At 36.3% G+C, this 26,122-nt stretch overlaps 1 protein-coding gene across 1 annotated transcript in view; it reads left to right on the top strand.

Moving 5' to 3' along the window:
* Positions 1–4,689: 4,689 nt before the first annotated feature.
* LOC145981193 (methyl farnesoate epoxidase-like) overlaps positions 4,690–26,122 on the top strand; it is a 65,018-nt gene continuing 43,585 nt past the window's right edge. Inside the window, exon 1 of the mRNA XM_083114315.1 lies at positions 4,690–4,954. Within this exon, the coding sequence (XP_082970441.1) occupies positions 4,714–4,954 (241 nt within the window). The 5' untranslated portion in view covers positions 4,690–4,713. The remainder of the gene's footprint in view (positions 4,955–26,122) is intronic.

Raw genomic sequence — 26,122 nt, 5'->3', positions numbered from 1 at the left:
CAGTCCATTCTTTTTAATCACTGCCCTAACTTTAAACGAACTGCAGTCGTGATGCAAAAATGTCTTATTTTTCGGTGAACTCACGTTTAGACATGTTCTTTAATTTAATATTCGAAACATAGAATTATCATAGTTGTTCAATGATGTCGGCATGAGAAAATTATAGGAAAGTTGTAAACATTGTTAATTTGCGGAACGAAGTACTATAACTGAACTGAATGTAAAGATTAAGCGCCACGTAACAACCTTGGTCTGCAAGTGGTTGTTTACTGATTGTCAGGTCGAGGGGGGTCTATTGGTGAGTTGAATTTTTCCCGTTATTTGGATCATAATATTGCAACTCGACAAGCGCACGCTAGTTTTAGCTGAAATAACACCATAGCAGTGGTGATTACAATTACTCCAACAGCATTTTTGCCGACCACCGTGGAAGAGTGGTTGGAACATGCCTGGGCGTTGGTGATCTTTTTAAGACCCTTCAATAATTTCATCATGTCATCAGTCTTCCTCATTATCACAATTAGTCACAATGGCAGAAGAGTGATGCAATCTATTTCAAAAAATCCAATAACATTTGGGACCTTTTCTTTGTTTCACATTTTCGGATTTGGCTGGGCCTTCCTAAAAAAAAAAAAAAAAAAAAAACCTGGGTACGGACCTGCTTATAAGCACTGATATTGGAAAATTTGCTGACAATCTTTTTCTTGCGTGTGTGTGTGGGGGGTGGGGGGGTTGTGATGGGAATTCTAACGGGAAATATGTATTTTCGGTGGATGGGGGCAATGTACAACTCTTACATATTAGGCCTTAAATTGACACTTGAATCCCGGGTGATGATTAAATGTTAGCGGGACAATATCCAAGTCTTATCAGTGTCAAGTCTTAGATTAAGATGGGAATTTTAGTTAGGGGGGATTGAGCATTAAAATTTGGAGGGAGGATATCCAACTCTTGTGTATTACTATTACGTCTTAGACTGTTGCGGAAAATTCTGGTGTGGAGACTGAGAATTAAAACTTTTTTGAGAAAGCAATATCCACTCTTCACTATAAACAGTAAGTCTAAAATTGGCATGGTAATTTTGGTCTGAGGATTGAGTATTAAATTTTAAGGGGGAGAGATATGAAGCTCTTGATAAAGTGATCTATCTTAGTTCGTCAAGGGATTTCTGTACTGGGGGGGGGGAGAGTTCGAACATTATACTTTGGGGACTATATATTTAGTGATATGGTATGCACACATTTTCGGCGCCGAACGTGCGAAAAAGAAGCTGGAAAAGAGTAAATATGTCGGGTTCCTAAGAAAGTATTAACACCTCATTAAATTAATATTCTTGGAAGCCTGCAAAGATATGGATGTACATTTTCTCACGCTCGCTTCACTCGCAATGCTGTGTTACAACAATACGTGTTGACGTTTTGATGAGTTGATTGTGAAGAACTATACCATAGCTTCATTACGAAGACAAACAATATTCTCGATTTTGGTCAATAATATCAGTTCTTATAACATAATGATTAATGTTGATATACTGCTTAATTTAAAGCAGGTGCAACATTTGGATGCTGTACTTCTATTAGCAATATTATTGTATTATTAATTACCTGTCTGCTACAATAACTGTACTATGTGTACTTTACATGAAGTAGACATTGTGGCAAAATTCCATACCAAAACATGTATTACCGAATATTTTACACTCGTAAATTGTAGCCGCCGTATGTATGCTTACAAACGTATTATGCACTGCCGTAATTTTAAACATTCTCATCTAACGTGCCTAAACTTGTGAGGAGAGCATTTTCGGAAGAAGCCGGAGAAAGATAAGGTTACATAAGTTACTTAATAGTCATTCCGTACGAAATCAACACAGCCCACAACCTGGCCATCTCAATATGGCGGAAAAACCTTCGCCACTGCATTTCTCATTGAATTCAATATGGCCGCCAACAATATGGTGGACCTCAGCTTGACACACACAATTATGGTTCTCCTGAGCCTAACCTGTTTCTATCATCAATACCCATGGTAACCCCTATACATTTTATAGGAAGTATTAAGTGACTCTTGACTCATCCCAGTACACTGTAATCAGGCTTCTATCAGTCACATAGCTATACATATTACTTTGTATCTTCTGATCCCATTGCAGTCCCAGTTTGATTTTTAATATATTTTAGAGAATTTGGTCCTGGCACAACTAAATCATCACTCAAAACTTTGATTTTCAGTTCATCTGTGCAGCTTATTTATTTTTTAATAAACAGCTCCAATACCCGGTACCGCTGAAATATTCACTTTCGAGAGAGACCTTCGATCTCTTCGGCCCTACACCAGAACTAGCACTACACTGAGGCTCCGGAAGTTCTGCCAGCGTTAATGTCTTCAGCTTTGGACCCGAACTGGAACTAGTACTAGACTTCGTTATTTACGGTATTTAGTCCTTTTCATTTTCGAATCACTAGATCTTATAAAACTACTAATAGACACTGACTGATCACTAATGAACTGTATGAACTGTCACACTTACCCCTGAAGTCTCATTAACCGATTCTTTGTACAGATCAACCAGGAAATTGAATTCGGGTATTTGTATATCCTCATTATATGAATGAGATATGGATGAGAATCAAAAAATTCAGACAATATTATGGCGAAATATTTTTATTTCAAGCGAGAAAAAGTTGTTTTTTTGGCCGTTATTTTCCGTTATAGTGACCGTAGAAAAACTTTTATTTTACGGAGACTAGTCTACATACATGTATCCTCTGTATCCTCACGCACTAACTCTCTCTCTCTCACACACACACACACACACACACACACACACACACACACACACACACAGTCACAATACACACACATCCACCTGTAAGAGTTTTTAAAACTGATTACAAAATTTTGGTGTAAAATGTGTGCGTAACTTGAGCGCTAACTTTGGGGGCACAGAATTGAACTTGGAGCTTGACTTTGGGGGGGGGGGGGTTTGAGCAGAATAAAAAAGTTTTCTAGCCCATAAAAATATCATCCTGGATTATTTTGAAAAATAATCAGACAAGATCATTTCGAAGATAACAAATTTTCACTTTTAATGCATCAATTGACACAGCTAAATGTGTAATTTTGTTATCTTCGAAATGATCTGGTCTGATCTTCCAAATTGATGCATTTTAGTGCATCACACGGGACTTCATCTCATAAAAATCCCCTTTAATACATTCCTATGTGTATTTTGACACACTAAAAGATGCATCGTTTGCAGTTTATGCACGTTAACGTGTTATTGAAATCAAATTATATATGTGTCAATTGACACGTTTTGGGTTCTGTGTGTGTGATCGGGCCAATCTTTCTACCACAAAACCTAAACTGCATTACCTACGAAAACTTCCTAAGGGAAGAATTGACGACGCTGCTGGAGAATGTGCCGCTCGCCACAAAAAGGGGTATGATTTACCAACATGATGGCTGCCCAGCCCAATATTTCCGGGGTGTGCGACTGTGGCTGAACGACAATTATCCTATGCTACGGATTGATCGAGGCGGCCCAACACCCTGGCCGGCGACGAGATCGCATTTGACGCCTTGCGACTTTTACATTTGGGGTCACATGAAAGAGTTAGTCTACAGTACACCAGTGAACTCGCAAGAAGAGTTGAGAGAGAGGATTGTGGAAGCCGCCCAATACATAACAGGCAGTGTGTCAACGCGAGTGATTGTATCTGAAGTACGCCGAAGGCTGCGTGCTTGCAAACGTAACGGGGGGAGGCAATTTGAACAGGATTTGTAGTTTTTGTAACAGTTAATTCTGACAACCTGGAATCATGAGAATGGTAAATAACACTATTACTTCACTCATTTTCGTTAATTTATTTCTCACAATTGACAACTTCTTTTCACTTTACAAAGAAGTCTACAACGCGCCTTCTCCGGTTTTAATTCAGATTTTCCCCCCAACCCGTGTGCCAGTTGACAACATTTGTATCTTTTTGGAGAGCTTATGAAACGAGGATGTTTTTTCCGTATTTTTTACGTTAAGTGTGTTACCATTTTTTTGGGCAATCCTCTTCGATTTAAACGATAATTTCCAAATTTCTTCATGACGTGTGCTCCAATGACTGTTTATTTCTGTGGGTATGGTAATTTTTGGCATGATTTTTTTTTTCGAGTAGTCACTCATTCGTCAGTTGTTAGCAACGGGTCGATTAAGTGCCCAGGGTGTAGTAGTTTTTTCACAATTAGTAGTTTTTTGGTCGCAAGTCTGAATATGTCACGAAAATCTACAAACTGCAATAACTCGAAACCCACTGATTTCCGACCCCCGGAGCAGGGTCAAATTTGTTGCAAATGTACTCTAGTATTACCCCTTTCGAATTACCATTCATCCTGTATAAGGGAGATCTGTTTTCCGCTCCGTGGTAGCAGATATTAAAAGTCGGGAATATTTTACTATTATGGTTGACGAAACTTGTGACATATCCATCATTGGACAATTAATATTCTGCATTCGAACTGTGAATAAAAATTTTGAATTTTTGAGGAATTCGTGCTTTTAGGAGATTCCGAAGACTGAGGCCAAAACTTAAAAAAGGGAGGGAGTGAGTCATTCATTAATTTATTTCAGTGATCAGAGACCTCCCCCCCCAATAATTTTTACAAGTCGGCGCCCCTGGGCGCTACTATTTAAAATTTCTCCCCTCAGGCCCTCCGTGGATGCCCGTCGTTGGAAACTACCCTTTGCTGAAAAGGGAACGGCAGCAGCTGGGCTACTACCACCTCGTCTGGGACAGCCTAGCTAGGAAATACGGACCTGTGGTCGGGCTGAAACTAGGAAAGGACCGGGTCGTGGTTGTGACGGGCCACGAAGCAGTGAACCTCGTCCTCACGAACGAGGATTTTGACGGCAGGCCAGACGGGTTCTTCTTTCGAGTGAGGACTTTAGGACAGAGGAGAGGTGAGTGGTTCATCGTAAAGACTTCTATAGTACTGTGGCAGGAGTAAAGGCCAGTGTTCGGAAAGATACTCTTTAAGAAGTAGCTCAGTTACAGTTACTGTTACTTGCTTTAAAAAGCAACAGAGTTACAGTTGCAGTTATTTGCTTTAAAAAGTAACAGAGTTACAGTTACAGTTACTTGCTTTAAAAAGTAACATAGTTACAGTTACAGTTATTTGCTTTAAATGTAGCAGAGTTACAGTTACAGTTAGTGTTACTTGCTATAAAAAGATAAAAGAGTTACAGTTACCGTTACTTGCTTTAAAAAGTAACATAGTTACAGTTACAGTTATTTGCTTTAAATGTAGCAGAGTTACAGTTACAGTTAGTGTTACTTGCTATAAAAAGATAAAAGAGTTACAGTTACCGTTACTTGCTTTAAAAAGCAACAGAGTTACAGTTGCAGTTATTTGCTTTAAATGTAGCAGAGTTACAGTTACAGTTAGTGTTACTTGCTTTAAAAAGATAAAAGAGTTACAGTTACAGTTACAGTTACTTGCTTTAAGAGGCAACAGAGTTACAGTTGCAGTTATTTGCTTTAAAAAGTAACAGAGTTACAGTTACAGTTACTTGCTTTAAAAAGTAACATAGTTACAGTTACAGTTATTTGCTTTAAATGTAGCAGAGTTACAGTTAAAGTTAGTGTTACTTGCTATAAAAAGATAAAAGAGTTACAGTTACCGTTACTTGCTTTAAAAAGCAACAGAGTTACAGTTGCAGTTATTTGCTTTAAATGTAGCTGAGTTACAGTTACAGTTAGTGTTACTTGCTTTAAAAAGATAAAAGAGTTACAGTTACAGTTACAGTTACTTGCTTTAAGAGGCAACAGAGTTACAGTTGCAGTTATTTGCTTTAAAAAGTAACAGAGTTACAGTTACAGTTACTTGCTTTAAAAAGTAACATAGTTACAGTTGCAGTTATTTGCTTTAAATGTAGCAGAGTTACAGTTACAGTTACTGTTACTTGCTTTAAAAAGCAACAGAGTTACAGTTACAGTTACTTGCTTTAAAAAGTAACAGAGTTACAGTTACAGTTACTTGCTTTAAAAAGTAACAGAGTTACAGTTGCAGTTATTTGCTTTAAATGTAGCAGAGTTACAGTTACAGTTAGTGTTACTTGCTTTAAAAAGATAAAAGAGTTACAGTTACAGTTACAGTTACTTGCTTTAAGAGGCAACAGAGTTACAGTTGCAGTTATTTGCTTTAAAAAGTAACAGAGTTACAGTTACAGTTACTTGCTTTAAAAAGTAACATAGTTACAGTTACAGTTATTTGCTTTAAATGTAGCAGAGTTACAGTTACAGTTAGTGTTACTTGCTATAAAAAGATAAAAGAGTTACAGTTACCGTTACTTGCTTTAAAAAGCAACAGAGTTACAGTTGCAGTTATTTGCTTTAAATGTAGCTGAGTTACAGTTACAGTTAGTGTTACTTGCTTTAAAAAGATAAAAGAGTTACAGTTACAGTTACAGTTACTTGCTTTAAGAGGCAACAGAGTTACAGTTGCAGTTATTTGCTTTAAAAAGTAACAGAGTTACAGTTACAGTTACTTGCTTTAAAAAGTAACATAGTTACAGTTACAGTTATTTGCTTTAAATGTAGCAGAGTTACAGTTACAGTTAGTGTTACTTGCTATAAAAAGATAAAAGAGTTACAGTTACCGTTACTTGCTTTAAAAAGCAACAGAGTTACAGTTGCAGTTATTTGCTTTAAATGTAGCTGAGTTACAGTTACAGTTAGTGTTACTTGCTTTAAAAAGATAAAAGAGTTACAGTTACAGTTACAGTTACTTGCTTTAAGAGGCAACAGAGTTACAGTTGCAGTTATTTGCTTTAAAAAGTAACAGAGTTACAGTTACAGTTACTTGCTTTAAAAAGTAACTTAGTTACAGTTACAGTTATTTGCTTTAAATGTAGCAGAGTTACAGTTACAGTTAGTGTTACTTGCTATAAAAAGATAAAAGAGTTACAGTTACTGTTACTTGCTTTAAAAAGCAACAGAGTTACAGTTGCAGTTATTTGCTTTAAATGTAGCAGAGTTACAGTTACAGTTACTGTTACTTGCTTTAAAAAGCAACAGAGTTACAGTTGCAGTTATTTGATTTAAAAAGTAACAGAATTACAGTTACAGTTACTTGCTTTAGAAACGTAACAGAGTTACAGTTACTTGATTTGAAAAAGTAACAGAGTTACAGTTACAGTTATTTGCTTTAACTGTAGCAGAGTTACAGTTACAGTTAGTGTTACTTGCTTTAAAAAGATAAAAGAGTTACAGTTACTTGCTTTAGAAACGTAACAGAGTTACAGTTACTTGATTTGAAAAAGTAACAGAGTTACAGTTACAGTTATTTGCTTTAAATGTAGCAGAGTTACAGTTACAGTTAGTGTTACTTGCTTTAAAAAGATAAAAGAGTTACAGTTACAGTTACTTGCTTTAAAAAGTAACAGAGTTACAGATACTTGCTTTAAATGTAGCAGAGTTACAGTTACAGTTAGTGTTACTTGCTTTAAAAAGATAAAAGAGTTACAGTTACAGTTACTTGCTTTAAAAAGTAACAGAGTTACAGTTACAGTTACTTGCTTTAAATGTAGCAGAGTTACAGTTAGTGTTACTTGCTTTAAGAAGATAAAAGAGTTACAGTTACTTACTTTAAAAAGTTACAGAGTTACAGTTACAATTACTTGCTTTAAATGTAGCAGAGTTACAGTTACAGTTAGTGTTACTTGCTTTAAAAGATAAAAGAGTTACAGTTACAGTTACTTGCTTTAAAAAGTAACAGAGTTACAGTTACAGTTACTTGCTTTAAATGTAGCAGAGTTACAGTTACAGTTAGTGTTACTTGCTTTAAAAGATAAAAGAGTTACAGTTACAGTTACTTGCTTTAAAAAGCAACAGAGTTACAGTTGCAGTTATTTGCTTTAAATGTAGCTCAGTTACAGTTACTGTTACTTGCTTTAAAAAGCAACAGAGTTACAGTTGCAGTTATTTGCTTTAAAAAGTAACAGAGTTACAGTTGCAGTTATTTGCTTTAAATGTAGCAGAGTTACAGTTACAGTTAGTGTTACTTGCTTTAAAAAGATAAAAGAGTTACAGTTACCGTTACTTGCTTTAAAAAGCAACAGAGTTACAGTTGCAGTTATTTGCTTTAAAAAGTAACAGAGTTACAATTAGAGTTACTTGCTTTAGAAACGTAACAGAGTTACAGTTACTTGATTTGAAAAATTAACAGAGTTACAGTTACAGTTATTTTCTTTAAATGTAGCAGAGTTACAGTTACAGTTAATATTACTTGCTTTAAAAAGATAAGAGAGTTACAGTTACTCTTACTTGCTTTAAAAAGTAACAGAGTTACAGATACTTGCTTTAAATGTAGCAGAGTTACAGTTACAGTTAGTGTTACTTGCTTTAAAAAGATAAAAGAGTTACAGTTACAGTTACAGTTACTTGCTTTAAGAAGCAACAGAGTTACAGTTGCAGTTATTTGCTTTAAAAAGTAACAGAGTTACAGTTACAGTTACTTGCTTTAAAAAGTAACATAGTTACAGTTACAGTAATTTGCTTTAAATGTAGCAGAGTTACAGTTACAGTTAGTGTTACTTGCTTTATAAAGATAAAAGAGTTACAGTTACTGTTACTTGCATTAAAAAGCAACAGAGTTACAGTTGCAGTTATTTGATTTAAAAAGTAACAGAATTACAGTTACAGTTACTTGCTTTAGAAACGTAACAGAGTTACAGTTACTTGATTTGAAAAAGTAACAGAGTTACAGTTACAGTTATTTGCTTTAACTGTACCAGAGTTACAGTTACAGTTAGTGTTACTTGCTTTAAAAAGATAAAAGAGTTACAGTTACTTGCTTTGGAAACGTAACAGAGTTACAGTTACTTGATTTGAAAAAGTAACAGAGTTACAGTTACAGCTATTTGCTTTAAATGTAGCAGAGTTACAGTTACAGTTAGTGTTACTTGCTTTAAAAAGATAAAAGAGTTACAGTTACAGTTACTTGCTTTAAAAAGTAACAGAGTTACAGATACTTGCTTTAAATGTAGCAGAGTTACAGTTCCAGTTAGTGTTACTTGCTATAAAAAGATAAAAGAGTTACAGTTACAGTTACTTGCTTTAAAAAGTAACAGAGTTACAGTTACAGTTATTTGCTCTAAATGTAGCAGAGTTACAGTTACAGTTAGTGTTACTTGCTTTAAGAAGATAAAAGAGTTACAGTTACTTACTTTAAAAAGTTACAGAGTTACAGTTACAGTTACTTGCTTTTAATGTAGCAGAGTTACAGTTACAGTTAGTGTTACTTGCTTTAAATGATAAAAGAGTTACAGTTACAGTTACTTGCTTTAAAAAGCAACAGAGTTACAGTTGCAGTTATTTGCTTTAAATGTAGCAGAGTTACAGTTACTGTTACTTGCTTTAAAAAGCAACAGAGTTACAGTTGCAGTTATTTGCTTTAAAAAGTAACAGAGTTACAGTTGCAGTTATTTGCTTTAAATGTAGCAGAGTTACAGTTACAGTTAGTGTTACTTGCTTTAAAAAGATAAAAGAGTTACAGTTACCGTTACTTGCTTTAAAAAGAAACAGAGTTACAGTTGCAGTTATTTGCTTTAAAAAGTTACAGAGTTACAATTACAGTTACTTGCTTTAGAAACGTAACAGAGTTACAGTTACTTGATTTGAAAAAATTAACAGAGTTACAGTTACAGTTATTTGCTTTAAATGTAGCAGAGTTACAGTTACAGTTAATATTACTTGCTTTAAAAAGATAAGAGAGTTACAGTTACTGTTACTGGCTTTAAAAAGCAACAGAGTTACAGTTGCAGTTATTTGCTTTAAATGTAGCAGAGTTACAGTTACAGTTAGTGTTACTTGCTTTAAGAAGATAAAAGAGTTACAGTTACAGTTACAGTTACTTGCTTTAGAAACGTAACAGAGTTACAGTTACTTGATTTGAAAAAGTAACAGAGTTACAGTTACAGTTATTTGCTTTAAAAAGTAACATAGTTACAGTTACAGTTATATGCTTTAAATGTAGCAGAGTTACAGTTACAGTTAGTGTTACTTGCTTTAAAAAGATAAAAGAGTTACAGTTACTGTTACTTGCTTTAAAAAGCAACAGAGTTACAGTTGCAGTTATTTGATTTAAAAAGTAACAGAATTACAGTTACAGTTACTTGCTTTAGAAACGTAACAGATTTACAGTTACTTGATTTGAAAAAGTAACAGAGTTACAGTTACAGTTATTTGCTTTAACTGTAGCAGAGTTACAGTTACAGTTGGTGTTACTTGCTTTAAAAAGATAAAAGAGTTACAGTTACTTGCTTTAGTAACGTAACAAAGTTACAGTTACTTGATTTGAAAAAGTAACAGAGTTACAGTTACAGTTATTTGCTTTAAATGTAGCAGAGTGACAGTTACAGTTAGTGTTACTTGCTTTAAAAAGATAAAAGAGTTACAGTTACAGTTACTTGCTTTAAAAAGTAACAGAGTTACAGATACTTGCTTTAAATGTAGCAGAGTTACAGTTGCAGTTAGTGTTACTTGCTTTAAAAAGATAAAAGAGTTACAGTTACTTGCTTTAAAAAGTAACAGAGTTACAGTTACAGTTAGTGTTACTTGCTTTAAGAAGATAAAAGAGTTACAGTTACAGTTACTTACTTTAAAAAGTTACAGAGTTACAGTTACAGTTACTTGCTTTCAATGTAGCAGAGTTACAGTTACAGTTAGTGTTACTTGCTTTAAAAGATAAAAGAGTTACAGTTACAGTTACTTGCTTTAAAAAGTAACAGAGTTACAGTTACAGTTACTTGCTTTAAAAAGTAACAGAGTTACAGTTGCAGTTATTTGCTTTAAATGTAGCAGAGTTACAGTTACTGTTACTTGCTTTAAAAAGCAACAGAGTTACAGTTGCAGTTTTTTGCTTTAAAAAGTAACAGAGTTACAGTTGCAGTTATTTGCTTTAAATGTAGCAGAGTTACAGTTACAGTTAGTGTTACTTGCTTTAAAAAGATAAAAGAGTTACAGTTACCGTTACTTGCTTAAAAAAGCAACAGAGTTACAGTTGCAGTTATTTGCTTTAAAAAGTAACAGAGTTACAATTACAGTTACTTGCTTTAGAAACGTAACAGAGTTACAGTTACTTGATTTGAAAAAATTAACAGAGTTACAGTTACAGTTATTTGCTTTAAATGTAGCAGAGTTACAGTTACAGTTAATATTACTTGCTTTAAAAAGATAAGAGAGTTACAGTTACTGTTACTGGCTTTAAAAAGCAACAGAGTTACAGTTGCAGTTATTTGCTTTAAATGTAGCAGAGTTACAGTTACAGTTAGTGTTACTTGCTTTAAGAAGATAAAAGAGTTACAGTTACAGTTACAGTTACTTGCTTTAGAAACGTAACAGAGTTACAGTTACTTGATTTGAAAAAGTAACAGAGTTACAGTTACAGTTATTTGCTTTAAAAAGTAACATAGTTACAGTTACAGTTATTTGCTTTAAATGTAGCAGAGTTACAGTTACAGTTAGTGTTACTTGCTTTAAAAAGATAAAAGAGTTACAGTTACTGTTACTTGCTTTAGAAAGCAACAGAGTTACAGTTGCAGTTATTTGATTTAAAAAGTAACAGAATTACAGTTACAGTTACTTGCTTTAGAAACGTAACAGATTTACAGTTACTTGATTTGAAAAAGTAACAGAGTTACAGTTACAGTTATTTGCTTTAACTGTAGCAGAGTTACAGTTACAGTTGGTGTTACTTGCTTTAAAAAGATAAAAGAGTTACAGTTACTTGCTTTAGTAACGTAACAAAGTTACAGTTACTTGATTTGAAAAAGTAACAGAGTTACAGTTACAGTTATTTGCTTTAAATGTAGCAGAGTGACAGTTACAGTTAGTGTTACTTGCTTTAAAAAGATAAAAGAGTTACAGTTACAGTTACTTGCTTTAAAAAGTAACAGAGTTACAGACACTTGCTTTAAATGTAGCAGAGTTACAGTTGCAGTTAGTGTTACTTGCTTTAAAAAGATAAAAGAGTTACAGTTACTTGCTTTAAAAAGTAACAGAGTTACAGTTACAGTTATTTGCTTCAAATGTAGCAGAGTTACAGTTACAGTTAGTGTTACTTGCTTTAAGAAGATAAAAGAGTTACAGTTACAGTTACTTACTTTAAAAAGTTACAGAGTTACAGTTACAGTTACTTGCTTTCAATGTAGCAGAGTTACAGTTACAGTTAGTGTTACTTGCTTTAAAAGATAAAAGAGTTACAGTTACAGTTACTTGCTTTAAAAAGTAACAGAGTTACAGTTACAGTTACTTGCTTTAAAAAGTAACAGAGTTACAGTTGCAGTTATTTGCTTTAAATGTAGCAGAGTTACAGTTACTGTTACTTGCTTTAAAAAGCAACAGAGTTACAGTTGCAGTTATTTGCTTTAAAAAGTAACAGAGTTACAGTTGCAGTTATTTGCTTTAAATGTAGCACAGTTACAGTTACAGTTAGTGTTACTTGCTTTAAAAAGATAAAAGAGTTACAGTTACCGTTACTTGCTTAAAAAAGCAACAGAGTTACAGTTGCAGTTATTTGCTTTAAAAAGAAACAGAGTTACAATTACAGTTACTTGCTTTAGAAGCGTAACAGAGTTACAGTTACTTGATTTGAAAAATTAACAGAGTTACAGTTACAGTTATTTGCTTTAAATGTAGCAGAGTTACAGTTACAGTTAATATTACTTGCTTTAAAAAGATAAAAGAGTGACAGTTACTGTTACTTGCTTTAAAAAGCAACAGAGTTGTAGTTGCAGTTATTTGCTTTAAATGTAGCACAGTTACAGTTACAGTTAGTGTTACTTGCTTTAAAAAGATAAAAGAGTTACAGTTACAGTTACAGTTACTTGCTTTAAGAAGGAACAGAGTTACAGTTGCAGTTATTTGCTTTAAAAAGTAACAGAGTTACAGTTACAATTACTTGCTTTAAAAAGTAACATAGTTACAGTTACAGTTATTTGCTTTAAATGTAGCAGAGTTACAGTTACAGTTATTCTTACTTGCTTTAAAAAGATAAAAGAGTTACAGTTACTGTTACTTGCTTTAAAAAGCAACAGAGTTACAGTTGCAGTTATTTGATTTAAAAAGTAACAGAATTACAGTTACAGTTACTTGCTTTAGAAACGTAACAGTGTTACAGTTACTTGATTTGAAAAATTAACAGAGTTACAGTTACAGTTATTTGCTTTAACTGTAGCAGAGTTACAGTTACAGTTAGTGTTACTTGCTTTAAAAAGATAAAAGAGTTACAGTTACTTGCTTTAGAAAAGTAACAGAGTTACAGTTACTTGATTTGAAAAAGTAACAGAGTTACAGTTACAGTTATTTGCTTTAAATGTAGCAGAGTTACAGTTACAGTTAGTGTTACTTGCTTTAAAAAGATAAAAGAGTTACAGTTACAGTTACTTGCTTTAGAAACGTAACAGAGTTACAGTTACTTGATTTGAAAAAGTAACAGAGTTACCGTTACAGTTATTTGCTTTAAATGTAGCAGAGTTACAGTTACAGTTAGTGTTACTTGCTTTAAAAAGATAAAAGAGTTACAGTTACAGTTACTTGCTTTAAAAAGTAACAGAGTTACAGATACTTGCTTTAAATGTAGCAGAGTTACAGTTACAGTTAGTGTTACTTGCTTTAAAAAGATAAAAGAGTTACAGTTACAGTTACTTGCTTTAGAAACGTAACAGAGTTACAGTTACTTGATTTGAAAAAGTAACAGAGTTACAGTTACAGATACTTGCTTTAAATGTAGCAGAGTTACAGTTACAGTTAGTGTTACTTGCTTTAAAAAGATAAAAGAGTTACAGTTACAGTTACTTACTTTAAAAAGTTACAGAGTTACAGTTACATTTACTTGCTTTAAATGTAGCAGAGTTACAGTTACAGTTAGTGTTACTTGCTTTAAAAGATAAAAGAGTTACAGTTACAGTTACTCGCTATAAAAAGTAACAGAGTTACAGTTACAGTTACAGTTAGTGTTACTTGCTTTAAAAAGATAAAAGAGTTACAGTTACAGTTACTTGCTTTAAAAAGCAACAGAGTTACAGTTGCAGTTATTTGCTTTAAATGTAGCAGAGTTACAGTTACTGTTACTTGCTTTAAAAAGCAACAGAGTTACAGTTGCAGTTATTTGCTTTAAAAAGTAACAGAGTTACAGTTGCAGTTATTTGCTTTAAATGTAGCAGAGTTACAGTTACAGTTAGTGTTACTTGCTTTAAAAAGATAAAAGAGTTACAGTTACCGTTACTTGCTTTAAAAAGAAACAGAGTTACAGTTGCAGTTATTTGCTTTAAAAAGTAACAGAGTTACAATTACAGTTATTTGCTTTAGAAACGTAACAGAGTTACAGTTACTTGATTTGAAAAATTAACAAAGTTACAGTTACAGTTATTTGCTTTAAATGTAGCAGAGTTACAGTTACAGTTAATATTACTTGCTTTAAAAAGATAAAAGAGTTACAGTTACTGTTACTTGCTTTAAAAAGCAACAGAGTAACAGTTGCAGTTATTTGCTTTAAATGTAGCAGAGCTACAGTTACAGTTAATGTTACTTGCTTTAAAAAGATAAAAGAGCTACAGTTACAGTTACTTGCTTTAAGAAGCAACAGAGTTACAGTTGCAGTTATTTGCTTTAAAAAGTAACAGAGTTACAGTTACAGTTACTTGCTTTAAAAAGTAACATAGTTACAGTTACAGTTATTTGCTTTAAATGTAGCAGAGTTACAGTTACAGTTAGTGTTACTTGCTTTAAAAAGATAAAAGAGTTACAGTTACTGTTACTTGCTTTAAAAAGCAACAGAGTTACAGTTGTAGTTATTTGATTTAAAAAGTAACAGATTTACAGTTACAGTTACTTGCTTTAGAAACGTAACAGAGTTACAGTTACTTGATTTGAAAAAGTAACAGAGTTACAGTTACAGTTATTTGCTTTAACTGTAGCAGAGTTACAGTTACAGTTAGTGTTACTTGCTTTAAAAAGATAAAAGAGTTACAGTTACAGTTACTTGCTTTAAAAACGTAACAGAGTTACAGTTACTTGATTTGAAAAAGAAACAGAGTTTCAGTTACAGTTATTTGCTTTAAATGTAGCAGAGTTACAGTTACAGTTAATGTTACTTGCTTTAAAAAGATTAAAGGGTTACAAGTTACAGTTACTTGCTTTAGAAACGTAACAGAGTTACAGTTACTTGATTTGAAAAAGTAACAGAGTTACAGTTACAGTTATTTGCTTTAAATGTAGCAGAGTTACAGTTACAGTTAGTGTTACTTGCTTTAAAAAGATAAAAGAGTTACAGTTACAGTTACTTGCTTTAAAAAGTAACAGAGTTACAGTTATTTGCTTTAAATGTAGCAGAGTTACAGTTACAGTTAGTGTTACTTGCTTTAAGAAGATAAAAGAGTTACAGTTACAGTTAATTACTTTAAAAAGTTACAGAGTTACAGTTACAGTTAAAGTTAGTGTTACTTGCTTTAAAAGATAAAAGAGTTACAGTGACAGTTACTTGCTTTAAAAAGTAACAGAGTTACAGTTACAGTTACTTGCTTTAAATGTAGCAGAGTTACAGTTACAGTTAGTGTTACTTGCTTTAAAAAGATAAAAGAGTTACAGTTACAGTTACTTGCTTTAAAAAGCAACAGAGTTACAGTTGCAGTTATTTGCTTTAAATGTAGCTCAGTTACAGTTACTGTTACTTGCTTTAAAAAGCAACAGAGTTACAGTTGCAGTTATTTGCTTTAAAAAGTAACAGAGTTGCAGTTACAGTTACTTGCTTTAGAAACGTAACAGAGTTACAGTTACTTGATTTGAAAAAGTAACAGAGTTACAGTTACAGTTATTTGATTTAAATGTAGCAGAGTTACAGTTACAGTTAGTGTTACTTGCTTTAAAAAGATAGCAGAGATACAGTTACAGTTACTTGCTTTAAAAGTAACAGAGCTACAGTTACTTGCTTTGAAAAGTAACAGAGTTACAGTTGCAGTTGTTTGCTTTAAATGTAACAGAGTTACAGTTACAATTACTGTTACTTGCTTTGAAAGATAAGAGCAGAGTTACAGTTACTTACTTTAGAAAGTTAACAGAGTTACAGTTACTTGCGTTAGTAATGTAACTGAGTTACAGTTACTTGATTTAGATAGATAGAGTTACAGTTACTTGCGACTGAGGCATATTCAAGTTTTGATCTGACAAACGTATAGTAAAGTAGCAAAAAGGTTTCTTTTTACTTAAACTGGCTACATATTCTCATCACTAATCCTAGGTTTCTGTGCGCTTCACTGAGGATGTGTGTCTGGAAATTTAAAGCTTTGTCAAATGTGATTCCAAGATCAGTTACAGACACAAATTGCTGATATTCCATTTCAAAATAAAATAAAAGATTTACAAATTAATTTTGATAGAAAATTGACGTGGATAAATCATATAAGGTATTTACAAGCTAAAGGTGAAAAAATGTTCAACATGCTAAAGATTTTAGCAAATACTAATTGGGGTGCTCACCCAAGAATAATGCTGTTATTTTACAAAACCTTTTTTTAGGCCTAAGCTAGAATACGGATGCAACATATATGGCAATGCTACAGAAAGAATTATATGCAAGATAGATAGTTTAAAGAAAAGTATTGAGGAGATCATTGGGACTCATGAATATTCAGCTCCCAATGTAGGAGTTTATTTAGAAACCGTAGAGAAATCTTTTAAGTATAGATGCAAATGGATTACAAATAAATTTTTGTTTCAAGTGCTGGGAAATAATACAAGAACCCCCAGTAAATAAACTTATGCAAGAACAATGGATTTTATATCAAGAGAATAAAATAAAGGAACAATATTCACCTTTCCTAAAATGTACATAAGAGAGAATTTCAAGATTTGTTTTCAACCATACTAACGCATAGCAAACATCCAATTTATGAAATTTCATATGATCAAATACCAGTAAGCAATGTTTCATTAACAAGTTATGCAAATATTCAATGACATTTACGAAATTGGGAGAATTATAGATTCATATACACAGATGCATCAAAAAGTAAAGAAGAAGTAGGATGTGATTTTATTGACTCTTCTAATGGAAATATTAAAAAGTTTAGACTACCTGGGGAGTGTTCCATTTTCTCGGCAGAAGCATATGGAATATATCGTGCATTGATTTACATTAATAATATTCCAGAGAAATAGGATACTAACTAATATTAACAGATGCTAAAAGTATTTATACAGTGTACAATCTTCATATAAAAAGTTATATAAGACATCAGCATTGGTGCTTTACATAATTATATGATAAGTTATCTACAGAGGGAAGGACAATTTATTTTGCATATATATACCAGCCCAGCACATTCAGGGTTCCATTATAATGAAGTGGCAGATAAAAATGCTAAAGAAGCAAGAATAATGGATCACAGAACGTATGACAATTACTTTTGTCACCAGTCTTTTTGTAGTTTATGTGAGTGTATTTTAGAAATTCGTAAATACTCTTAACAACTTTCTGTAGCCAGTTGTGCTTTTTGGCTTTTCTTGGATTTTCGGTTCTAGACGGCGAGGGTCGGAAAACAATACCGACTTGTGGAATTTTGACTAAGGGTGACTTTTACTTGTCCAGCAATAGGAAGAACGTCCAAGTTGCCGACCGAGGGGAAGTTCTTTCGCAACACGTGTGAGGGCTGCTCTGTTTTTTTTTTCTTCACCCCCAAACCCCCCAAGTAGACAACGAGGCTGGAGGAAGGACCACCGTCCAGCATTTTTTCTAAGCTAACGAACTTCGAGGCGGTTGATTTTTGAAGTTTCAAGATTTCCTTAAATACCCCTGGACTCCAGAGGACCGACACAGTTTAGCGCCATAACCAGACCGAACACCATCTCCGCGTCACTTTGCGCGAGATACGGAGCTTTGCTTTGTTTTAACTTTTCGACAGCGTCGTGTTAATTGTCGTGAGTGGTGATCACAGTGACAGTGCCAGGAATTGAGGCCGTATTAATTACGTGTTTCACGTGCTCCAGTTGTGTTTTTCCCTTTTTTGCAAGGAGGGACATTGAATAAATATGGGCGACTGAAAGCTACGAGAGGGACGGGATCTTCGGGTTTCCGATTACTGCTGCCATGAAGCCAAGAGAAGAAGCCACGACCCTTGCTTAACTATACGACGCCTTAAGTCAAGAGAACCGCACCACGACGCTTGCATAACGGTGTCTGAGATGAAAGCCACGCCGCAGCGACAACTCGCATTGCCAACCCAGGTGAGAGACGACAGTACCACAACGGAGAGACGGATGTTACGCCGAGAAAAGGAGAAGAGATAGAGAAAAGAGATAGATGAAACGACGTCAGCCCTTAGACGACCCGACGCCCTGCGTATCCGCGAACGGCCATTGAAGCCACGATCGGATGCAACGCCCCGAGCAGACAGATGGAAGCGAGGTGCTTTTTCCGCCCATCTTCGTCGCCGCGATGGAAAAGGGGAAGAAAAATGAATGTTACGTCGAAGTCGAAGAGACAGTTTCCGTCCGCCAGGAGGACAGACTGGCATAGCCACGAGTGTCGTCGGGACGCCGCAACGAGGACCGTTGACCTCAGCGAGGACCACGCCGCCAATGACTCGGTATAGTATCCTCCAGTTATCTCTTCATGTGTGAGAGTGAACATTTGTCCACCTACGTCGCCACTGGTTCGTCATAAGACAAAGCGAGATGAAATAGAACAATGTTGCCTGCAATTACTAATTATTTTGGCCAATCCAATCACATGTACTATAAATCTTCAAAAATTAAGAACCTATTTCGCTCACCCTTCGAAATTCTATAAACGTAAAGACCTACGATTTGTTATTGTTTTTCCTATTCTCGCGCCGAGTATTTATATGATTAATTATAGGTTTGTTTTAACTTTTTACCAGCTCTTTGATATATATATATATAGGTATCAGAAAAGCTAGGTACTAATTAGTATAGCCGACTTAATTATTTTTAATATATCCTAGTTTATATTACAGTCGTTTGTATTATCAGCAATCGTGTACTTGTAATCAAGTTAATTTCCTCTTGTCACTCATTTACTGTATGCTTATTCTTTTTGCATAGTAGTGCCTTAACAAGTGTAAAGTCAATTATTATTTACTTTTGGAAACTATGACGCCTAGCTAATCGCGTCTCATACGTGACAGAGTGCTGGCCGCGCTTATTTACATTGAAAGCAAGCCTAAGGGGCTAATAGAAATCTCAAATATTCGAAGGTACACGGAAAATAAACCAAAGAGGCGGTTAGATATTTTATCATGTAATGGTGTATTGTGTTCACCCCTGCAGCGTGTGTGTGTGAGTGCATGATTGAATGAGAGCGAGGGGATATGTAAAGGGTTATATTATCATTGTTGTGTTTATTTTTGCCGAATACACGTATATATTCGTTATCCTACAGGTGTTCTTGATTCATTTATATATATGTATAGATGTATATCCTCGTATGGTCAATATTTTTGGTTTTAGTCCTGAGTTTGAAGCTGTATAGCTTGTCTCCATTGACCAGAAGGGTTATAGTTTTCTATTATTACAACAACTATTATTATTATTGCTATAAATGAATAACAGCACCACTTTATGCACGACGGGGCTTACCGCCGGAGGTGTAAATAACCGACCCGGTGACACGAACCTGGAATTAAACCGTTAGCTGGTGGTAGGAATCGTGTTTCTTAAACCGGAGACGCGAACCAAGGACCGACGACCGTCCAATCGGGCGGCCGCGAAACCCTGAACCTACGGACCAGCGGTAGAGTTGTTTGGCACCTCGAACTGAGGACTTCGGTCTCCCGGACGAATTGTCAAACCCTTTACAAACGAATATATTATTATCATATACAAATATGTTACCAAGAGTTATAAACAAAATTAAACAAGATTGGAAGATATGGGTTAATCAAAAATAATTCATATATGGGCCATTCATATAAAAATGTACTAAATTTAAACAATAAGACTCCGTGGTTTTATACAATTAGTATACCCAGAAAGTTTTTAGTTTTATACTAAGATTGAGATCAGGTCACATACGTTTAAATTACCATTTATATAAAATTAATTTAGTTAATTGACCTATGTGCAAGTGCAATTTAGATCAGGAAGATGCTCATCGTGTTATATAAGGTATGCCCAAATGAAAAGAAGACCTTTGCTGTAGCTGCGTTGTATCTAATCGAAGAAGGTAAATATGTTTGCCGATAGATGGCACCGTGTTTGTCCCAGTTTGCAGGTGTAGCGAACGGCTTCGACTGCTGTTTCCTCAGTTGGCAAAAGTTGTTTTGCGCGGACGAATGCATTATGGATTCCTCCAGATCAGCGCAGAGAGCTGTAATCCAATTTCTTCGCACAGAAGGTGAGCATTCTCTACTCATCGACTGGCGGTTCTGCAACACGTTGCTGAGGCTTAAACAGGCCATCAAAAACAACTGCAGAGATAAGCTCTCGAAGGGGATAGTGCTGTTCCAGGACAACGCTAGGCCGCATGTGGTAAAGAAGACCCTCAACCTGCTGGGAACATTTCAATGGGAAGTCCTCACACATCCTCCGTACAGCCCCGATATTTCCCCATGTGACTCCCATATCTTCGGCCACTTAAAACAATCACTGAAAAGTCAACGGTTCACCTGTGGCAATGAAGGCAGAACACCATGGAAAACTGGATCAGTAAGCTACCCAGGAGTTTCTACACTGAAGCCATCCACTCCCTTCCTATGCGCTGGGATCAGAGCATCAATATCAATGGCAATTATGTGTGGGTATCATGTTAGACATTAATTGTAATTCACATATTATGTAATGCAAATATTCTGTAATATAATATTTTTTAGATATAACCGTAGTCTCCTTTTCATTTGGGCATACCATATATTTCAATGTCCACTTTATACCAATCAAAGGGAGATCTTATTCAAGACTCTAAAAAAAAGGAATATCTGTCCCAACTTCTTTATCCTCTTTAATATCGTCACCAGATGTAACAATTGTATTTATCATTTTTAGATTTTTTCATGATATTGATGTAGATATATGAAAACTGTATCTATTCAAAATTTCTAATGTCATGTAACTGTATCATGTTACATGCATGACTTATTTTTAAGACACTTGGTGTAGAGCTGGTATAATAGCTAAAACCAATAAGGTACGAATAATTGAATTCGCTTCTCGATAAAAGAAAAAAGTAACAGAGATGATGTGCATTCGTGTTCAGTTCATTAATATTTAGGTATTTGTGCAAAGCGATGATATTTATACGTGACAAATATGATTAGCCAATAATGAAAAATCTTTATTATTACTAGCGTATTAAATGTTTGTTATATTTAGTTGAACAAAATATTTTTTTTCTAATGAATGAATCCTGCTAGTCTCATGTAAAAAGCTTGTTCATTACGCATTGATTATCATATTTTCTTTCGAGCCAATTCCTAGATCATACTTTTCTCTTTTATTTTTAATAACAGCAGTAATTCTCCTACAACGTTCTTCAATTTGCTCGTCCATCTTTTTTAGATTGTCTGCTCTGCGCAATGTCTTATGGGAACAAAAGTATACCGACAAGTACGGTAACAAGTATCGCGTGAGGCGAAAACTAGCAGATGGGTAGCCAGTCCATCTTTAGAGATTGTCTGCTCTGCGCAATGTCTTATGGGAACAAAAGTATACCGACAAGTACGGTAACAAGTATCGCGTGAGGCGAAAACTAGCAGATGGGTAGCCAGTCCATCTTTAGAGATTGTCTGCTCTGCGCAATGTCTTATGGGAACAAAAGTATACCGACAAGTACGGTAACAAGTATCGCGTGAGGCGAAAACTAGCAGATGGGTAGCCAGTCCATCTTTAGAGATTGTCTGCTCTGCGCAATGTCTTATGGGAACAAGAGTATACCGACAAGTACGGTAACAAGTATCGCGTGAGGCGAAAACTAGCAGATGGGTAGCCAGTCCATCTTTAGAGATTGTCTGCTCTGCGAAATGTCTTATGGGAACAAAAGTATACCTACAAGTACGGTAACAAGTATCGCCTGAGGCGAAAACTAGCAGATGGGTAGCCAGTCCATCTTTAGAGATTGTCTGCTCTGCGCAATGTCTTATGGGAACAAAAGTATACCGACAAGTACGGTAACAAGTATCGCGTGAGGCGAAAACTAGCAGATGGGTAGCCAGTCCATCTTTAGAGATTGTCTGCTCTGCGAAATGTCTTATGGGAACAAAAGTATACCGACAAGTACGGTAACAAGTATCGCCTGAGGCGAAAACTAGCAGATGGGTAGCCAGTCCATCTTTAGAGATTGTCTGCTCTGCGCAATGTGTTATGGGAACAAAAGTATACCGACAAGTACGGTAACAAGTATCGCGTGAGGCGAAAACTAGCAGATGGGTAGCCAGTCCATCTTTAGAGATTGTCTGCTCTGCGCAATGTCTTATGGTAACAAGAGTATACCGACAAGTACGGTAACAAGTATCGCGTGAGGCGAAAACTAGCAGATGGGTAGCCAGTCCATCTTTAGAGATTGTCTGCTCTGCGCAATGTCTTATGGGAACAAAAGTATACCGACAAGTACGGTAACAAGTATCGCCTGAGGCGAAAACTAGCAGATGGGTAGCCAGTCCATCTTTAGAGATTGTCTGCTCTGCGCAATGTCTTATGGGAACAAAAGTATACCGACAAGTACGGTAACAAGTATCGCCTGAGGCGAAAACTAGCAGATGGGTAGCCAGTCCATCTTTAGAGATTGTCTGCTCTGCGCAATGTCTTATGGGAACAAAAGTATACCGACAAGTACGGTAACAAGTATCGCGTGAGGCGAAAACTAGCAGATGGGTAGCCATTCGATCTTTTGAAATTGTCTGCTCTGCGCAATGTCTTATGGGAACAAAAGTATACCGACAAGTACGGTAACAAGTATCGCGTGAGGCGAAAACTAGCAGATGGGTAGCCAGTCCATCTTTAGAGATTGTCTGCTCTGCGCAATGTCTTATGGGAACAAAAGTATACCTACAAGTACGGTAACAAGTATCGCGTGATTCGAAAACTAGCAGATGGGTAGCCAGTCCATCTTTAGAGATTGTCTGCTCTGCGCAGTGTCTTATGGGAACAAAAGTATACCGACAAGTACGGTAACAAGTATCAAGTGAGGCGAAAACTAGCAGATGGGTAGCCAGTCCATCTTTAGAGATTGTCTGCTCTGCGCAATGTCTTATGGGAACAAAAGTATACCGACAAGTACGGTAACAAGTATCGCGTGAGGCGAAAACTAGCAGATGGGTAGCCAGTCCATCTTTAGAGATTGTTTGCTCTGCGCAATGTCTTATGGGAACAAAAGTATACCTACAAGTACGGTAACAAGTATCGCGTGAGGCGAAAACTAGCAGATGGGTAGCCAGTCCATCTTTAGAGATTGTCTGCTCTGCGCAAAGTCTTATGGGAACAAAAGTATACCGACAAGTACGGTAACAAGTATCGCGTGAGGCGAAAACTAGCAGATGGGTAGCCAGTCCATCTTTAGAGATTGTCTGCTCTGCGCAATGTCTTATGGGAACAAAAGTATACCTACAAGTACGGTAACAAGTATCGCGTGAGGCGAAAACTAGCAGATGGGTAGCCAGTCCATCTTTAGAGATTGTCTGCTCTGCGCAATGTCTTATGGGAACAAGAGTATACCGACAAGTACGGTAACAAGTATCGCGTGAGGCGAAAACTAGCAGATGGGTAGCCAGTCCATCTTTAGAGATTGTCTGCTCTGCGCAATGTCTTATGGGAACAAAAGTATACCGACAAGTACGGTAACAAGTATCGCGTGAGGCGAAAACTAGCAGATGGGTAGCCAGTCCATCTTTAGAGATTGTCTGCTCTGCGCAATGTCTTATGGGAACAAAAGTATACCTACAAGTACGGTAACAAGTATCGCGTGAGGCGAAAACTAGCAGATGGGTAGCCAGTCCATCTTTAGAGATTGTCTGCTCTGCGCAATGTCTTATGGGAACAAAAGTATACCGACAAGTACGGTAACAAGTATCGCGTGAGGCGAAAACTAGCAGATGGGTAGCCATTCCATCTTTTGAGATTGTCTGCTCTGCGCAATGTCTTATGGGAACAAAAGTATACCGACAAGTACGGTAACAAGTATCGCGTGAGGCGAAAACTAGCAGATGGGTAGCCATTCCATCTTTTGAGATTGTCTGCTCTGCGCAATGTCTTATGGGAACAAAAGTATACCTACAAGTACGGTAACAAGTATCGCGTGAGGCGAAAACTAGCAGATGGGTAGCCAGTCCATCTCTAGAGATTGTCTGCTCTGCGCAATGTCTTATGGGAACAAAAGTATACCGACAAGTACGGTAACAAGTATCGCGTGAGGCGAAAACTAGCAGATGGGTAGCCAGTCCATCTTTAGAGATTGTCTGCTCTGCGCAATGTCTTATGGGAACAAAAGTATACCGACAAGTACGGTAACAAGTATCGCGTGAGGCGAAAACTAGCAGATGGGTAGCCATTCCATCTTTTGAGATTGTCTGCTCTGCGCAATGTCTTATGGGAACAAAAGTATACCGACAAGTACGGTAACAAGTATCGCCTGAGGCGAAAACTAGCAGATGGGTAGCCAGTCCATCTTTAGAGATTGTCTGCTCTGCGCAATGTCTTATGGGAACAAAAGTATACCGACAAGTACGGTAACAAGTATCGCGTGAGGCGAAAACTAGCAGATGGGTAGCCAGTCCATCTTTAGAGATTGTCTGCTCTGCGCAATGTGTTATGGGAACAAAAGTATACCGACAAGTACGGTAACAAGTATCGCGTGAGGCGAAAACTAGCAGATGGGTAGCCAGTCCATCTTTAGAGATTGTCTGCTCTGCGCAATGTCTTATGGGAACAAAAGTATACCGACAAGTACGTTAACAAGTATCGCGTGAGGCGAAAACTAGCAGATGGGTAGCCATTCCATCTTTTGAGATTGTCTGCTCTGCGCAATGTGTTATGGGAACAAAAGTATACCGACAAGTACGGTAACAAGTATCGCGTGAGGCGAAAACTAGCAGATGGGTAGCCAGTCCATCTTTAGAGATTGTCTGCTCTGCGCAATGTCTTATGGGAACAAAAGTATACCGACAAGTACGGTAACAAGTATCGCGTGAGGCGAAAACTAGCAGATGGGTAGCCAGTCCATCTTTAGAGATTGTCTGCTCTGCGCAATGTCTTATGGGAAAAAGAGTATACCGACAAGTACGGTAACAAGTATCGCGTGAGGCGAAAACTAGCAGATGGGTAGCCAGTCCATCTTTAGAGATTGTCTGCTCTGCGCAATGTCTTATGGGAACAAAAGTATACCGACAAGTACGGTAACAAGTATCGCGTGAGGCGAAAACTAGCAGATGGGTAGCCATTCCATCTTTTGAGATTGTCTGCTCTGCGCAATGTCTTATGGGAACAAAAGTATACCGACAAGTACGGTAACAAGTATCGCCTGAGGCGAAAACTAGCAGATGGGTAGCCAGTCCATCTTTAGAGATTGTCTGCTCTGCGCAATATCTTATGGGAACAAAAGTATACCGACAAGTACGGTAACAAGTATCGCGTGAGGCGAAAACTAGCAGATGGGTAGCCAGTCCATCTTTAGAGATTGTCTGCTCTGCGCAATGTCTTATGGGAACAAAAGTATACCGACAAGTACGGTAACAAGTATCGCGTGAGGCGAAAACTAGCAGATGGGTAGCCAGTCCATCTTTAGAGATTGTCTGCTCTGCGCAATGTCTTATGGGAACAAAAGTATACCGACAAGTACGTTAACAAGTATCGCGTGAGGCGAAAACTAGCAGATGGGTAGCCATTCCATCTTTTGAGATTGTCTGCTCTGCGCAATGTGTTATGGGAACAAAAGTATACCGACAAGTACGGTAACAAGTATCGCGTGAGGCGAAAACTAGCAGATGGGTAGCCAGTCCATCTTTAGAGATTGTCTGCTCTGCGCAATGTCTTATGGGAACAAAAGTATACCGACAAGTACGGTAACAAGTATCGCGTGAGGCGAAAACTAGCAGATGGGTAGCCAGTCCATCTTTAGAGATTGT

The sequence above is a fragment of the Lepisma saccharinum genome, chromosome 29, assembly GCF_977018435.1.
Source record: "Lepisma saccharinum chromosome 29, izLepSacc3.1, whole genome shotgun sequence".
In the NCBI taxonomy this organism is placed as follows: Eukaryota; Metazoa; Arthropoda; class Insecta; order Zygentoma; family Lepismatidae; genus Lepisma; species Lepisma saccharinum.
The sequence above is the reverse complement of the archived record's forward strand: the minus strand, read 5'-3'. Positions and strand labels throughout refer to the sequence as shown.